The sequence below is a fragment of the Apostichopus japonicus genome, chromosome 19, assembly GCF_037975245.1.
Source record: "Apostichopus japonicus isolate 1M-3 chromosome 19, ASM3797524v1, whole genome shotgun sequence".
Classification (NCBI taxonomy): domain Eukaryota; kingdom Metazoa; phylum Echinodermata; class Holothuroidea; order Aspidochirotida; family Stichopodidae; genus Apostichopus; species Apostichopus japonicus.
Genome location: NC_092579.1, coordinates 26,939,827 through 26,958,695, shown reverse-complemented (window position 1 = coordinate 26,958,695; position 18,869 = coordinate 26,939,827). Strand labels below are relative to the sequence as shown.

General features: G+C 37.3%; 1 protein-coding gene across 2 annotated transcripts; it reads right to left on the bottom strand.

Moving 5' to 3' along the window:
- Nucleotides 1-550: 550 nt before the first annotated feature.
- On the bottom strand, nt 551-18,742 carry LOC139959583 (hepatocyte growth factor-regulated tyrosine kinase substrate-like). 2 transcript variants are annotated; one of them, XM_071957301.1, is made up of 18 exons: nt 18,576-18,742; nt 17,749-17,833; nt 16,993-17,068; nt 16,380-16,472; nt 15,460-15,580; nt 12,585-12,637; nt 12,226-12,246; nt 11,019-11,087; nt 9,594-9,718; nt 8,873-8,963; nt 8,367-8,462; nt 7,937-8,014; nt 7,421-7,465; nt 6,734-6,892; nt 5,962-6,175; nt 4,751-4,923; nt 3,662-3,826; nt 551-3,221 (listed from the first exon to the last, which is right to left on the bottom strand). In XM_071957301.1, exons 1-18 carry the CDS (start codon nt 18,610-18,612, stop codon nt 2,535-2,537), a joined length of 2,388 nt encoding a protein of 795 aa, XP_071813402.1. In that variant the 5' UTR covers nt 18,613-18,742; the 3' UTR covers nt 551-2,534. The 2 variants fall into 2 exon arrangements, with proteins under 2 accessions (XP_071813402.1, XP_071813403.1); XM_071957302.1 differs by lacking the exon at nt 12,226-12,246 and having other exon boundaries at nt 18,576-18,741.
- Between the last annotated feature and the right edge of the window lie 127 nt (nt 18,743-18,869).

Here is an 18,869-nt window from a genome sequence, read left to right as displayed (position 1 = left end):
TATTGCTCTATATGGATAGTACCTTACTGATACATCTCCTAAAAGTATCATACATGTAGCTTAGTGTTGTACCACTTACGTATAGGCTGTGCAGAAATGAAGAATGTAGAGTTGCGTACATCAACTTGCTAAGGTACGGAACTAAACGTAGCACGATTGCAGCATTGCTATTCTGTACATGTCACGCCATTGCTTCCTATTGTGACTTTGTCATTCCAATATCAGATAATATCCAGACATTCTGAGTATAAGGCAAACGGTGAAAAGATCCAAGCAACGTCGTCGCATGCAACAAATTGATCATCTTTCACTAACATTGATGACCGAGGAGCAGTAATAAGCATAATGTTCTTGTCTGTTTCATAACTCATATGTACTCAGATGAAAGAGTACTAGTAAAACGCATTGTTCTGACACTGGTACTTGAAAAACAAGTACTCAGCCTGTTGTAGTTGTTACTCTGAATCTCAAGGTACTGGGGGGGGGGGGGGAGCTTGACTATGACACTGTCAATAGGTTAAAACAAAAGATGATTAACTTTGTAAACGAATATTTATATATATGTATTTGATTCCAAATTTATTTAATTTAATTTCCTTTATGACAATGATGCAACACATTAAACTGGGACGTCTATTAAAACTTAATTTTCCATTTCCTTTGATTAAAATACCACATACCAAATAGTTTATTTCAACAAATGGTTATTGTTTAATAATACTTCACGCATCTCAATATTTCCCTTCATTCCACCCTCTTTGTGTATACCAATAAGAAAGATAAATGGTAACCAACTTATTCCATTCTGGACTTTCAAAGAATCACATGAAGATGTTGACAGGAAAAATAGTTATTGGAGGATAAAGGCCATATCTGAAATTAACTTTCTAACTCAGTCGAAATGCAGTATAATTCCTAAAATTAATTTGTGACCATTTCTTGCTAAATCAGTTTGTGAAATTTCCTTTCTAATTCAACAAATAACCTATTTTCTGTAAAAAAAAAATGAAAAAAAAAAAAAATTGGTTAAGAGTTGTGCTTTGCTTGATAAATGATAATCCAGGTATGGGAAGCTTTAAAGACAACTTCAGAAAATTGTTACATGTTAATGAATACACTGTTGAGAGGCTACACAAAACATATTGGAAACAGATTAAACAGAATACAGAGATCATTGATATGCGGTATCTGAGAAAAAAGGAACAACTCAGTTCTCCATCCATCACTATTGCTGAGAGTCGAAGAATCAACAACCTGATCTGTTTTTCAAACAATTTCTTTTGATGGCTGCTAAGTTTATGCAAGACTTATCATTTGACTTTCGGTTAGAAAGACACTGTAAGGGCAACAACATTCTTCGCTCCAATCCTGATCTAACAAAGACATGTTTTGCTCTTTTTCTATTTTTTTAATCTACCCAGACAGTTTTTAGCAAAGCTGGAAATTATTCGGCCTCATGAAATAAGAAAAGTGGTCTCAGCGAATGATTTTATAAATGTAAAAAGCATGCAACGATGTATCAGCAGAATATGCTAGGTATTACGCAAAATGAGTTGTTGAATCTTAGTCACCAGTATGCATGAAATGAAACCTTAGCGTGGACACAAACTCTGGGGTAAAAAGAAACAACAACAAAAAACAGACAATTATCTTTAAAGCTGCTGGTTGCATTTCACTATTAATTTAATTGTGAATCATAATAATAATAATAATAATCATAATTTAATAAACGAGTCCATTATGGCTGGTCTTCCTTTCTCTCCAGAATTTAACACTTTGAATGTTTTAAGACTCTAAATTATTCCCTCCACCGAGCTATTTGTATGCCAAGAGTTGTTACATTCCAAGTACAAACCAGCCGCTTTAACCATTTGTGCTATCAGTGTGATCAACTGATCGCTAGCCGATTGGGGTGTGCACTGTGTGATTTCAGATAACAAATGGATATCAATCATCTTGACAAGCAAAGCAGTCACCACTCAACTGTTACACACAACAGTGTACTTACAAGTCAAACAACACTGTATCTGTCCCTGTGTGGATGTATTGACGATATCACAGTATCCTGTAATGCCAGACAATACTCCAATGTCAACAAATGGATCCAATGCCCATTCATCTTCCATCTTGCTTTGCTAACTGTTCAAAATCAAGCTGAATTAAGGATATCTTTTTCAGTATGATGATTTCTTGTGAAATGGGTAGCAGCTTGTAAAACACATCTAATATGTAACAGTCCAAAGCATAAGCATTGCATGAAAACTTTAAAAAAAAAATTACTGAATGGCTTTCAAAGTTTGATTATGAAACTTCCTTTCCAAAACGAGCATTGTTTACTGCAGACTTGTTTCTCTGCTCAAAGTTTTAAAGTGATTCACGTATGCCAACCAACACCTTTTAGCCAATTCTATTATTCAACATGATACTAGCTTTATCTCAATGTCTCATGCGATTCACATCTCTGCTGTTATTGTTTCATAACTACCCATGTAAAAGCTATCATTATGATAAAAGTAGCAAATCATACCAAATATTTAATCAAATGAAATGAGTGTTTCTTCTGGTCTATCATGCACCTGCTGCTGTTGTTGAGGGGGTACCTGGCCTTGTTGAGGCATTTGGCCCTGTATTGGAATCTGTCCCTGTGGAGGCATCTGTCCCGCAGGTGGTCCATACCCTCCTTGGTACCCCATGTTGGGTTGTTGGTAACCCATGGGTGGTGGCTGTTGTATGGGGGCCCCACCTGGGACTTGTTGTGGCTGACCAGGTGGCACACCATACTGTGGTGCAGTGGTGGTTGGTTGGTAGTGGTGCTGCTGCTGCTGCTGAGATTGTGGTATAGTTTGCTGTGGGGGAGGAGGTGGCTGTTGTTGTTGCTGCTGCATGCCAGGTGGTTGGTTGGGCAGAGCTGCCTGCATTCCTTGCATGCTGTATGGGTTCTGTCCCGGTGCACCGGCCTGGTAGTCAACGGACGACAATGGCGTGTAGCCTTCCTGCTGTTGATATTGGCCTGGTGGGAATGCCCCCTGTGGTGGTGGCTGTTGCCCCGGTTGGTACTGGCCCTCCATGCCCCCTTGCCCTGGAGGTTTCTGTTGAGGCTGTTGATACATACCAGGTTGGTATCCTGAAGGAGGTTGTCCTACAGGGACCTCCATGCCAGGCTGAGGACCGCTGGGGTATCCTTGCTGAGCACCATAGTGCATGTGAGATGGTGACCCATACTGATAAGAAAACAATAAATGTTAGCCATGTTAGGTGGCAGCATACAACATTCAGCAATAGAAGTGTGTTCATAAATGTATTTGTGTACTCATAAAGTTGGTGATGTTTAATGATGGTTAAAGCACCACCATACGAAGGGAAATATACAAATATTTCAGAAACCAATGCAGATGACACTAAAAGGGGTTCTGGGAAAAATCACTATTGGACATCACTTTTGCCATGGGGAGAAGGAGAGTGGGAAAAAGATTCCATAAATTTTTTAACAGTAAACTAACTGAATAAGTTAACCACAATTTTTTAATTACCTCTCTCACATGGCAATGTTTTGGTGCTCACCCCCCCCACCCCTTGGAAGCAGTTTAGTTTCTACTGCCCAAACAATACCACTTCTTCTAATCAAAATATTAAAGCAACCAAGGGATAAAAGGGGCCTTACCTCCGGTGGAAACTGCTGCTGGCCTGGCAGTCCCTGAGGGAGGAAGGTGTATTGTGTTTGTCTCATCTGCATCTGTTGTCGTTGTTGCTCCAGCCAAATCTGTCTCTCCCTTTCCTGCTCTTGCATCCTCATCAGTGCTTTCTGCTGTTGCATCTGCAACATCTCCTACAAAAAAAAATACAAAAAAAAAAAAAATTGCATATTGAATATTCATAAATGTTTCCTAAATTGATAATTATATTTCATTTGTTTTCTTATAATCACATGTTTTAACAGCCTTGTTATGCATTTCCTAGTTACCACGGCAAACTGATACCTACCTAAAAGTTGCTTCTTTTTTTTTCACCAATAATTACTAAACAATCTTGACTATTTACTTTTTCCCTAAAGTTTTGGCCCATTTGAAAGATGCGGCAAATGAAACTTCCAAATATAAACGTCACCCATGCATGATTCACTTTGCCCTGCCTTGGTGTACTGAGAGAGTAAACATAATGTTTGAAACATTACTCGGACAAACAAGAACACATATCTTGACCTGAATACTCTGTAACAGATATCTCATTGAAAAACAATGCACCCAGTGACCTAACACCCAGCCAAGCAATAACTTGCTAGTATTAGTTAAATGTGTCCTTCGAATGGCTTGCTCTGGTGAAGTCTGGGACAGACACGGAATAATGGTACTAGGAATAGTGGTTGCCTAAAGTAAAAGCTTGGCATAGCTAAATGCACATCCATCTTGTGTACTTCATTTAGTTTTGACAAAAAAGGAACGCGAGTAGAGAATGTGTTTCTATTTATGATTTTGCATCCGTCCAATCTATTTGGGTGTCCGCTTCAATGACCCTAGGGCCACACCCTCTCGTATTTTAAAATCCTTAATCCACCTCTGATTATTATGACATCCCTATGTAACAATGAGAAGCCACACAGTGTACACTGGTTGACTTCAAAGCAACCTCAAATCTGATTTGATAAAACTTGGAACTGCGTCAGTGAAGAGATGCGATTTAATTCCGGATATTTTAAGGTTTTATATCATTTAGTCAATCAAACAAACACAGATGGAATTGCTAAAAAACAAACCTGTTTCTTCCTTCTCATCACTTCCAACTTCTGTGCCATCTGAATCTGTCGAAGCCTCTCGGCCTCCTCTGCCTCTCTCTTCAGCTTCTCTCTGTGCTCTTCTCTCAGAGCGTCAAGTGCTTCCCTTGCATCTCGGATCTGAGCCAACTTATCCTGGAGAGCTTCCATTTGAGCTGAAATCAAGGTCAAGATGAAAACCAATCACACAAGAGTTTTGTTATCAAATAACCCTCTTGATCCCTGTTCCCCTCTCAGACACACTGGGAGTGCTCTATCATGCCATAGGGTAACATATATAAGAAAATTGATGGTAAGTTATATAACATTGTTGTATATGGATCTTTATCTGTGGCATATATTTTGTTATACAGGAAGAGTTATATATAGATTCCTATCTCTTACAACTTTTGATATGTTACTCTCAGTTTACACACAAGGAGATGTTGATTATAAGAAACTGTCTTTCGGTGGCTGCACTGTCAATGGTTGAAATGCAAGGTGAAATTTTCCTCACAACCTCCCATTCTCATTTGCAACCACCCCCCCCTCTCCCCCTCCCATTTTTCCTACACACCCATTATTCTTTACTATGTAGTAGAAAACACTGTCACATCCCCAACTCCAACTTTGTCTGGTCCACCCAATCTTCTTGAGGTTAAGTTCTGCATAGAATAGTTAGCTTACCCTTATTCCACACTCCATAACAGTGAGGGTTCACACCACACTATACACCAGACACACCTAGTTTGCCTCAGCTCATTCTCTCTCTCATCTTGCCTGCTGTGTGTTCTTGCAGCAAACACTTCTTTTCATCTCATACATCACTTCCTAGCAACTCTTGCATATCCCATAAACCAAGTTCATAGAACACGATAAAAAATTCAAAAAAGGGCACCAACATAAATATTTTTATATATTTGTTTCAGCACAAAACTACCTCCAACCGATCCAAATATGTAAAATGACATTAATGAGTGACGCTAAGAACCAGCCCTTATGATTCCAAAGAGACACTTCCTAGAATTATAAACTAACACAGCACTGCACTTAGCAACTTGTGTTAATATGACCAGTAATGGAATGTCATTAATAAAAACAACAAAAAACGACCAATCATCTCCATAAATCAATCTCGTTCCTCACATTCCAAGACCTACAGGAACCTGAAAAGCAACAACTTTTCCAAGTGTTAGCAGAGTTTATTTACTCACCTCGTTTCTCCTCCCTCTCTTGCATCATCTTCAGCAGGCGGGGGTGCATGTGGTGCAGAGTCTGGAACAGACCCTGTACGGTGGTGTCGCTGGCGATGCTCCTGCCTCTCGAGGAATCGCTCCTCATCCGGTTCACGAGGACGTCGATGCTCCCGGACATTGCTCGGATAAACTGCTGCTCGTCGTCATCCTCGTCCCCGTTCTGCTGCACCTCCTGTAAAAAAAAAAATTATAAACACAAACTAAATTAATAAAAAAAAAAATTATGTTCAGAGCAGCTATTTTACCTTCGGTCCGCAGTTGTTTTCTATGTGCCGAATATTACTTGAAATAAAGAATGAATTGATCATACCAAGGTACTCGTGGAGATTTTCCTGGCGAAATGAAGTTTCATGAGTAAGGAATTAAAGAACTTGATTAAATTCTCAAAATTTTGTCATCTGGACACTTTTCATAGCATTATATGAAACACAGTTGCAAGATACATAAACATTTCAAATTTCAATTGAATGTTGACTAATGAACTCTATTGATTTTGAGGTTTGAGATTTTAGTATAAAAACAGCTTCAACAGCTTTATCAAATCAACACAATAAGCTGCTTTAAATTGGAGTAGGCAACACTCCTCAAGTGACAACAAATATTGTTATAAATCAAAGTTATGTCAGAAACCTGAAACTCATTGTGCATTAGAAATGTTTGCAAGGATAAAAAAGAAGTGGTGAACATGAATATATGTGATATAAATTGATAACAGGAATGGACGACTTACAGATTGGGTTTGGCCGCTTTGGGCGTAGATAGGCTCTGAGTTTGTTGCATGGGATATAGGTGGCGCTGTTGCAGGCACCCCCGGAGCAGAAGGTGTCATTCCAGCGAGCCCCTCGTCGTGCTTGGACTCCCAGTAGTTGCGATTCAGGTAACGAGCCAACTGAAAGAGACAAACCAAATTGGACGTTTTTCAATTCCATTGCTTTTATACTTCACTTAAAAACCGATTAAGCTAACAAACTGCAGTAACGAGGGATTATTTCATCGAAGTTTCACAAACTCATCCCACTCCCTTCCCTTCGCCCCACCCCCCCCCCCCCCATAAACAACACAAAAAGCCACTATACACCAACATTTTGAAGGGTATCACAACGATGGGAGAATTGCAACATGTTTGTAAAATTCTATCTACCATTGTTATGTTACACAATATGTCCATTGTAGGATTAGGATGGTTGAATTCCTACCCATACAAATCTTTTTTGCACCAGTCAGTTGTGAACCAAGCTTTTGACAAAAACACTGTCAAACTTTTCCACTGCATTTTTTTTCTCCAAGGATCATACAATACATTGAAAGAGTAAAGACCAAACTATAGAAAGAGTGTGGAATAAAACCTTCAAACGATAAATATTAGCGAAAAAAAGCAAAGAGAAATTAATTATTAAAAAAAAAGACCATAGATTACCTCTGGGTCCAGTTCTTGCTCGAAAGCAGGGGCTGAAGAAGAACTCTACAGAAGAAAGAGGGAATATTGTAATTTTCTGATAAATCTGAGGGAATATTGTAATTTTCTAATAAATCTGAGCATTACTGAATAGTAGTTATGGGCTTGGTAGTTAATAGTATGTATGGGCTTGGTAGCAACACTTCATACAAGTTACTAGAAACGAAAATTTAAATATCAAGCAGTCATTTATGACAGAACACTGTCAACTGGGAAATGTTCTACAATAATATCATCATATATAATTATGGAAAGTAAGAAAACGAAACAAACTAGTGTTCTCAAATGAAAAAAGAAGTGGAACCCATGAGTGAAAGCCTTGGGAAGTTGTTACCATGGAAACAGGGGAAGTTGTGATATCAACTTCATGGAAATGGGATTTAAAATTCTTCATTCAGTAGGTGAAAAACAAAAGTGAAAATGGATTCGGATGGGCTGGGGATTGGGGTCTGTAAGACTAGAGAGTTTTCCGCTCACCTGAGGAGCAGAGTACGTTGAGCTGGGTGCAGACGGAGCAGAGGTTGTGGTACTTCCTTTACCCTTCTCTTTTTTAATCTAACAAAACAAAAGACAAATTACAATATATCTCTTAAAGTATGACACACAGAGACACAAACCTACATCGGTATCCTAACAAGAGAGTCAATGCAAGATTGCTTAACATTAGGTAAGTTTCTTCATGTAACTTTCATTTCATGTATGAAACCAGCTGGATGCATTTCAACAACAAAAAGGAAACAATCACTGTCTGCTTTTCTATGTTAGATATATTACCCATTTTCATCCACTAGTCAATAACATCTTTGCTCTTCCAAATTTTCTTGTTTTTTTAATCCTATAATATTTTGAGATCGACGACAGAGGATGAATTGTGGAGAAAGTAGAGAAGGGGGAATGGATGACTTACGATGTGTTTATTTTCTGCTTCATCAAGAGACAGAGCAAGGGCTAGCTGCAGTTCCTCTTCTTCCTTCAACTCATCCTCACTCTTCTTTTGAGGCACCTGGGAAAGGTCAGAGGTCTTGGGTCAGAATTAATGAACAACTTCAATTACTGGCCATTGATAAATCATGTCACAGTTGGAAAGCAGTCAAAGTGAAATAATTAAAAACCAATCATTAAGGATAGTGGCTGTATAGTAATTGTTTCTTGAATGCTGAAGAATTAAACTTTTAGCAAAACCATGCAGGAGTTGATGGCCATAATTTGTAGAAAAGACACGCCAACAATAGTTTGGATGATTTTCAGCTCACGATATACAACAGCCCAATAAACTTTAACAAGAGAATCAAGACACATGCCATGTATTTTCTGTTGTATTCCCTTGAGATTCAATTCATAAGAAAGCTCTTTCCTTGACTTCAGTGATGGTTAAAGCTAGCAGATTTTAATTGAAGTTTTCAAACTGATTACCTGTGGTTGCTGTGAGAGGGGGCTATTCAAGTATTCAGCAGGCAGATCGTTTTCAGCCGCCCCGGCCGGTGCTCCTTCCGAGCCACCTTTCCTGTAAATATAAACAGAGTCCTGTGTTGTGACACCTTGTTTATTCAACTCTTTTTTTGTCATCTACTGACCATGTTCATGCCCTCCCAGACATAGAACCACCAAACGACCTAAGTCCCACCAAAGTTGTGGGAAATGTTAATTTCCTTTGCAAGATGTGGATATTTTTCGACCATCTTGACAGCATAAAGTCGGTAAAATGTTAACAGTACCCTTCAGATGTTAAAGACCTCTTTTTGCCCTTACAAACCCCCCCCCCCCCCCCAGTTGAGAAGGATGGTAGTATCAGTCTGAGAAGCAAATCTCGATTTACCAGCGTCGATGGCATGGCGATGAAGGGGTCACAAGTTAACGATACATGATAGTGTTTTACCTAACTACTCGGAATGTAAGAGTCCGGGTAAATCCTCCTACTAACGATGTCAAAAGTTTTTAAGTTGCTACCCATCACTACATTTACAAACAGTGCAAGAAAAACCTCAGTTTCCAAGGTCGACTATCCCAGAAGCATTTGTAGAAGAAGTCGTTAGGATCAATTAACAGGTCACACTTCCATATCACTACAATTCCCAGCTATTAAATTCTCACATGAAAAGTAAGACAAACTAAAAATTTGCTTTTGAATTTTTACCCCGTTAGCTTTCCATGGCACGGATCGCAGACTCGGACGGGTCTCTCGATTCCAAACTTGGGAATGTTGCTCTCCTTGCTGGAACACTTGCTGCAGAATACCTGACCACAGTGGCGGCAGTGATGCTGTGAAAACCAACCAATAAATATAAGATATGGTCCAAAATATATATCAAGGAAACTGTCCGATAACAAGCAAAGAATGGTCTACGATATGACACACATGACTAGAATTATATACCAGAAATTCAAAAGCAAACTATTAAACATATATACGTTAAATATGCAAAAGAATGACCTCAATAAATGAAAATCAAAAAAGTGTTGTAAGCATTGATTTTAATGAAAACCAGGAGGTGCAAATAGCTCTAGCTATTAAAAAAGAAATAAATAAATAGCTTTTGTTACAATGAATATGATTGGTCATAGCACTGATAGCTACCCAAAAACAAGTTCATTGCAATATCGATAGTCTTAAACTGCTCCAAATCAAGGAAGCTGAACATTACAGTCTCACTTCTCTGAAAAGAAAACTGGACACCAAACCAGCCATTGATAAATAACTCTTATCATCTACATCTTCACTACCAAATATCAGCGGGAAGTGATCTTGTTTTGCAAAGGTTGTACGAGAAGGAACTTCTTTTGCTTATGGAAGAACATTTTGCCTTGGTTATACCCTTAAATTTTTGTCTGACTATAAGGCAGATGAAAACAGAAATATATGAATATGCATATTTAATCCCTTCCAGTATTGCCCAACAGAGCTTTAATAAGGAAGGACACATTATGTAACATCATACATCTTGTTCTAAAATAAAAATAAAAAATAGAAGATGGTTGCCCTAGTTTGGAAATAATAAATGGCAATGATTTTTGGAGTTTGCCAGAGAAGTTCACCAAAACCAGATAAACTCTTTTTTGTTGTAGAAGATTGGCAATGAGCTTATCAGCATTGTAGTAGAAAACAATCTAATTGTAAGTCATCAAAGATAGCAGACCCCTGATAGTGACTCAAATTATTTAAACCTACACTTCCCAAAGTATCAGCCACAACCTACAAAAGGTGTTCTTGAGCTGGTTAGTGGAAGAAGAATGGATTTGTCAACTATGTTTCCTACAGAATCTGACAGTAGATTTCCTTCCTGTCAAGCAAAGTTTTAATATGTATAAATTTCTATGAGGTTGTTCATGAAACTTTCGATCAAATGTGGGATCAAATCAAACTTGTAATCAAGTCCATCAATGTGTAGTCCAACAGTCAAATCCCCAGGGATTGAACATTAGGTGGTTTCAGGGCCCTTAAAAATTGATCAGTCAGAGTAGCCATGGAAATCACAATTTTTGATAACCAGAGTATAGGGTGGGAAGCTGGGCTTTAAAAACTTGTTAAGATAGTTCATGAGACAGCTGCATGAGATCATACCTTCCTCTGAATCACCCCAAATTCGGTTCTACAGTTGAAACAACGATCGCCATCGACCCAGTCGGGAGCCTGAAGATTAAGAAGAGAGAGACTTACAACTGTGAGTGAAGAAAACTGTTTTTTAAATCAATATTTTGTAATAACAATATGCAAAATTCTGAAGAAATGTCAGAACTGTAAAATATACAATGTACGTAGCAGACTACATTTCATTGTTGAAGCTTTTCTTTGCCATTTGCAAAGGCACAGTTAACAAGCTGAGAGATTATAATATGAAATGTAGGCTAGGTTAAAGTATCCCTTACCCTGAATGTGTGATAGGCAAAGATATATCTGTCCTTGTGGGCGTATGATTCGGAAAGGTAACAAACCTTTCTCCAGGATTTCAACATTTATTATGGCATTAATGTACCCAAGTTGCCAGCAAAGCATTTTCCATAATAATTTCATTTTTTTTCTTTGAAAAATTGAATTTCATTACATTATAATTTCATTTCAAGTTCATTTTACCATACAAAACATTCAAAGTGCAAATGGGCTATATAAATACCCTATGATATACATATTTACATACTGATTACTGACGGCATATATGTCAAAATGAGCATTTGCAGAAGAATTCATGAGATGCAGCTATAGTATCTGTTAGCTTATGTGTCATTGCAAGGAAAGCCAAAGAAGCAACCAAGAATTGAAAATTTATGAATACAAATGAAACCTCCACATAAATATGATACTAACATGATACTGCTTGGTTTATCATAGTAGCTGATATGCTCCAGAAAGTGTTAGCCTAATATAACTAAAATATATCCATCTTTGAATAATTAATTAAACTAGAGCTGCATTTTTTATTGCATCTGGCCACAAATCACTCTCAGGATGCGACTTAAAAGATGAAGTGTCCAAAAGGCTCTGCTGGTCAAACGAATCAATAGGGTAACTCAGGTGGATAGGAGGTGGACTATGAGGGGTGGATTGGAGCAAATCTGTAACTATGATTAGTAGAGTCTGTGATCCTTTAAATATGAGCAGCTTATGTGTCTTTATGTTTTACTTTACCCGAGATACAGCTGAGGTTTTGCTTTCTGACTACCAGCGGCTTTACATTGGTTTGTTGTATTGGTTTTATATAGTAATAATAATGAAGTCTTAGTGAGAAGTCGAGGCAGTTCTGCAGATATTATATTACATTCAATCAACTTACCTCTTGAGTTGTAGAAACAGTCTATATTTTGAGTAAAAGAGTAACACACTTTAACAGTAACCTTTAGAAATAAATCTCCTAAATGATGACAGCAGATAGGCTAATTTAACAAATTTAACACTTACATATTTTAGTTTTTGTGTCAACAAGATAATTGAATGCCAACCTTTAGAATCCTATTTTTTCTGTAATTATTTCATTGGACTGTCGTCCGCTACCAATGGAAGCCAAACATCCACTACGGAATCTTTTGTTACAAGGAAACTAAATACAGAAAAGTACACACACTCTTGATTGAAAATTGTTGGGTAAAATCAGCTTAAAATATCTAGAAAAAAAATTTATCAATAAAATAATACCTTTTCGGCTACGAACATCGCGTCACTCTCCTTCAACTCTGGGAATGAATGACCTGACCAGAAAGAAACAATGACATTATTGTTGATGATACATCCAAAATAAATGAATATTCATGTGTACATATATGAATCATAATTAGTTTCTATTACACTTATGTGTCGTTTAACAATCACAAACAATCATGGCGATGCACTTTTTTTCTCACTTTTTGACGTCTGCAGAAAGAATGTTGAAATAATTGCCAAGTGCTTCATTACACGAAGTGCTATATTATTCACATGTAATTGCCAGATACAATATTGAAAGTACTTCCTATGATAAATCTCCACACCACTTCCAGTAGCTCATCAAAGCTCTTGTTAACGTTAATTTTGACAGATTAGAATCCAATATATCATTCTGTTGTTTATTAACCATAAAGTTCTTTAAGTTGAACAACCTGTTTCAATCTTAAATGAGCAGAGTGAAATGGGGATTTCTTGACATGACTTGCCTTGCACTTATCTGCATTTTTTTATCTATCTGAAATCACCAGGAAATTGTTATGATATGTCTTAAAGTCTTTATGATCAAATGTAACCATTCCTAGTGATGCTATCTACATAAACTTTGAGCTGCCAAAATGTAGAAATCAAATCTTTGGTATCTATATGTAAGTTTAGGGGTTTTCCGTACTGGCGTGCCCTCCCAAAAGTATGATGACTCAGGGGAGAGAAGTTGTAAAGATAACGCAGGAACAAAAGATTAACGGTAAACTTAATTAATTTAATAACACTTAACTGGAGCAAACTAAATATAAAATATAATTTACTTACAAGTCTCAAGCTCACTTCACACATACACATATAACTCAAACGTACTCACTCGCTCACAAGTGTTGACCGGTCAACCATCCGTATTCACTCCCTCATTCATAAGCTCTGCCAAACATTTTCAAACACAAGAAAGTTCTCTCACACCACACGCACACACGCACACAAGTTACACGCACGCAAAACAATCAACGCGCCGCGCCCGATACATTTAAAAACCTCCGTTACGTTATTAAACAGCGATGCATCGATACAAGTGCACCATAGCCTAACGCTACACTATATACATGTACGCTCACACAAGAAAACGCCTATCGTTATAATCGCTCATTTACACTCTTTCCACCTGAAACGCAGACTTCTCCTGAAGTCTAAAACTAGTCAATCTTTACAATCGCTCATTTACACTTTCTTTCCACCTAAAACACAGACTAAAAATAGTCACATTCCTCGCTACCTAGAAGGAGGTAGGTACTTATGCCTAGGCTTAGACAGCCAGTTTGACTCAAAGTCCTTCTCTCTCAAACGGAGCTCGAGTCCGTAACAATTGTAGTAATCGAGATCAGCCACTTCTTATCAAACCTCACATAAAAGGACTACTTAGAATAAAATAATTAAAATAAAAATTTCATAAATAACCACAACACTGCATGCATCGTGTATCGGCGCACACATATGAACAGCTTTACAGGTCTATGGCAAATTTGCATCGATGCATCAGAAAATCATCCTAAAATTTGTAATTGTCTTAAAAATTGTCACACATTCAGAATAAACTAATCAATGAGCTAATTAAACCCACCCCAGGTCAAAGACAGTGGTGTCCGTTGTGATTGCATTAGTTCCAAAACGTGGCGGCGGAAATCCTTTATTACTCCTTTCGGATCTTCTTATTTGAGTAGAATTTGTTATTTTCTCAACCGCATTTTCTTGTGGCTTTTTCTCTTCGATTTTCTTGATTGGCCTCCTCCAAGTATATAGTGGATGCATGACTTCTTCCTTTTCTTTCAGGTTGGGGACGTTTAATTTTTATCATCGTCCGGTTTCATGTCTTCCTGGAAGGTGCACAATTTCAGCTCGTTTCTGTGGATTACTTGTTTCTTTCCTTTTCCATTCTCAGGAAATATCACATATACTGGTATGTCCGGGTTAGGTTGTTTAGCTATGATGTAGACATCTTCCTCCCACTTTTCTTGGATTTTGCATCTCCCCCTGACTTTCCTTTTTTCCTTTTTGTTTAATTCCTTATAATATGATTTAATAATTTAATACGATATTGAAATAAAATCTTGAATAAAATTCGCTAACAACTTTACTTGTTTACTTTTCTTTTAACTAAAATTACGTACGTGCCTCTGCGAAATCTTTAAAACTAAGCCAGTACTCCAACACTTCTGACACCAATGTAAGTTTAGGGGTTTTCCGTACTGGCGTGCCCTCCCAAAAGTATGATGACTCAGGGGAGAGAAGTTGTAAAGATAACGCAGGAACAAAAGATTAACGGTAAACTTAAATAATTTAATAATAATTAACTGGAGCAAACTAAATATAAAATATAATTTACTTACAAGTCTCAAGCTCACTTCACACATACACATATAACTCAAACGTACTCACTCGCTCACAAGTGTTGACCGGTCAACCATCCGTATTCACTCCCTCATTCATAAGCTCTGCCAAACATTTTCAAACACAAGAAAGTTCTCTCACACCACACGCACACACTCACACAAGTTACACGCACGCAACACAATCAACGCGCCGCGCCCGATACGTTTAAAAACCTCCGTTACGTTATTAAACAGCGATGCATCGATACAAGTGCACCATAGCCTAACGCTACACTATATACATGTACGCCCACACAAGAAAACGCCTATCGTTATAATCGCTCATTTACATATACCGTAGTAGGAGAAACTGTACTACAAACGGAATTAAAATCTTTCTGATGTTCTCCAAAGGCCTGTAGAAACAAGTTGTCTATCTCTTACCAGCTTCCAACCAAACTCAAAAATATGAAAACAGAGAAAAAGAGTAGAAAATGAGCAGTTAACTTTACCGTCACTTTTCATCTGGTTGAATGTATCCACAACAATCTTCAACTTGGCTTCATTTCTGAAAGCATGAGCCCAGGCCTGCAGTAGTTCCTTAGCTTTATTTTTCAGAGCATCATTGGAGGACTGTAATCATCAGAAATGAACATTTTTATTTCACTCATTTTTGACTCACTAACCAGGAGTGGAGGTTTGACTCAGGCATCATATTAGAAATGGGACAAATTTTTTAACCGTCGTTGATAATCCGAGAGAATAGTGATGGGAACGGTTACCCGGGAACCCTGGGGACCGACAGTAAAATGTCTACCATTGATTAATTTTAGCAATTTTATGCAATTATAACCAAACAAATGCTTTAAGGACCTTTTCAATCACACAAACTCCATTTGGTTTTAGCCAGTAGATATTTATCCACTGGCATTCTTTAGGAGGTGACTTAAATTGTGAAATTCTTGGCCTGGAAAATATCAAACAAGTACAACCTATATGCAGGTAAACAATCTAAAATATTATATATATATACTAATGGCTACAAGGGTTATTTTGAAAGGTCCAGCAAAAAGAGGCCTCAGCTATATTTTCATACACTGCAAAACACATCACAGCCATGTTCCTACTGCTAAAAACTTCTGGCAGTTGGGATTATACTCAAACAATCTGCGTTCTCTCAGTCTTTCTATGATGAGCAAACCAGTTTGGCGTAGTATCGTTATATCTTTCAGAGGTAATTTAAAGCAAAATGAAAGAACTCTGGACTATTTATTCTTTTAACTTAATTGCTAATTAGCAATCTTTTGAAACAAAATAAGGTCTGATAAATTTGCTTCATATTTCATATAATTGGAGAAAGATTTTGAACTCTAGAAATCCAATCTTCACTTAAGAGGTTAATATGGGTATCATGGGTATTAAAAGAGCTTACGTTGACCAAATCTTTCATCTCGTTCATGAATGGACCTGTTGCTACCTCCTCATGGATTGGATTTCCACAGTTCTTCATGCAAGACTCCAACACCTGTTGACCAAAACAATGCAAATGTTAGCACATCTGGTTCTTTTTGAAAAAGTAAAAAGTAAAGCCCACACAGGGAACACGGTAAAAGAAAAGGTATGTTGTAAGTTTGTTGAATATTAAGACAAACAGTCACACGTTTTCAAGCTCTCTTAAACTCCTTCAAGTTAGTAAATAAAACCCAAACTCAACAAAGGAAAATACAATACATTCATATCAGATGTTGGTAGGCAACTTTCTATATCAGAAATTAGAGCATCATTTTGAACATCCTAAAGCTGCATTTGTGTTTATTAAATCTGCTTAAAAGCCTTAATGAGAAAGAAGACAAAGTGGGTAAAAATATGATGGCAGATGAGAAGAGGACTACTATAAAAATAACTTTTCCTGGGGTAATTAATTAATTTAAAATTAACAAAATAAATTCTTCACTCTTCTCCAAAGAATATACTCAAGATTAAAAATGTAGTTTCAATTGATTAGTGTGTTTCTTGGTAGGAACAAAAAGTATTTACAAACTCACTTGAAGGGCATATAACCCAACTCTTGGGTTTTTATCCTGTAGCTTCTTCTTTACCTGTGTCAAGGCATACTTTGCTCTGTAAGAGAGTGAACAAAAGGGGGGATTTAGTTAATTCTTCATTTCATAATAGCCTATCTAATAAAAGCCTCGCTGATAATAATATAAAACAATAATAGCCTAGCTAACTTTTTTTTCTATTTTACCAAGTGAAACAGGAAAGTGGTCTTAATATACTAAATTCAGCACTAAAAGCCAGACGAAAACCATACTGTTCATCCATTTAAGTAAATTATAAACAGAAAAATGATCATTGTGTTTTGAAAACAATAGTACCACTGCCAGAATTATCAGCCACTGTACTTCATGACATATGTTTGGTTAGCTTTCCCAAGTTAATTTAGATTAGGAGAAGACAAAGAGCAGGAGAGACAAAAAATCCCCATCAAGTCCTGTTCAATTCTTAAAAGAACCATCTGTTCGGCATTCTTAAATCCATTGGCACTGTGAGAAGGACAAAAGACTCCTGAAGGCAAATAATTCCATTCATTCACAACCATCTGCGAAAAGAAATTCTTATAAACATTTTAAGTTCCTACTACAAACAAATTAATGACCTCTATTGTCCCTTCCTTTGGAAAAACTGAGAAAGTCACTAATTTCTAAATTATCAAAACCATGGCCAATCTTGCACACCAGAATTATATCCCCTCAAAACCGTCTAATTTCCCGGGTGGTGAAGAAAATATTTGCACTCACGTGACATCCTGCTGCCGGACTGAATCACAGACTTGTAATGTAGCATCCCAATCTGGTTCAAACAGAAGTTGGCTGGTAGCTTTATCTGTAAGTTCAAAGAAACAGAATTAAGTGACAAACATACAAGTGAAAATACACACCATTAGTATGTTTGTCACCCATTTCCACTTTAACAATTTTTATTTATTAAAAATTTAAGCAACAAGTGTTCTCGAAAATGAGTTGTCAATGATATAGCCCAGTTTGGTCACAAAAATTGTCAAGCTATTCCACTGATTTGTTGGGAAACAGCAGCCAAACAGAAACCAGCAGAAAATTCAAACACTGCCAAGCCTTACAAATGACTTCTTGGCCTAAAACATGCTGTACTTCTTCGTCTGCTCCTCGGCTTTGGATCTGCACTATTTAGTACGCTAACTTCCTATAGGCCCTAAGTTAAGTGCTCGTCTCCAATCATCTATTTGTTAATGTTAGTATTTGCTGTTCCAAATTAGCTTAGGCTACAGCCTTTGAAAACTTGTGATTTCTACAGCAAAACCATCCCCAGTGCCAGAGCTGCATTTGGAATTAGGAGGATTCAATTAACAAAGCAGTGTGCATTCATACGACAAATTGTAAAGCTTGTACTGTATGTTAAGCCTAGGCTGAACTTGGCCTAACGTTATACTGACAATAACAATACGGCCTAAACTAGAATATGTTGACACAACATCGTTGACTTAATACTGTAAGTGGTGTAACACTAGTGACAGTGTTAGGATAGCCAACGATGTTCTTTTGGGTACTGAGAAGCATATATGTCATTGGGATCTTTCGGAACAACTTACCAAGATTTTTATCAAATGGCGTTTTTGACGAAAACATGATTACTTCCAAATTTCTTAAATCAGTTAACGAATCTGTAGACGTAAATTTCTTTCTTCTTGCTGTATCACTCAGTAATGAAACATCGAATGACCTGGAAACGTTAACGCTCACTTCCTGTACAATCACTTCGCACACATATGCATAAGGTACATTACACATATACTATTTTTAGATCTAACCTTCAGAAGCTTTTTCCCCTTGTACTCAATGGTTCAGGCAAATATGGAAGCGCTTACGGGAATGTAAGCCCTTGC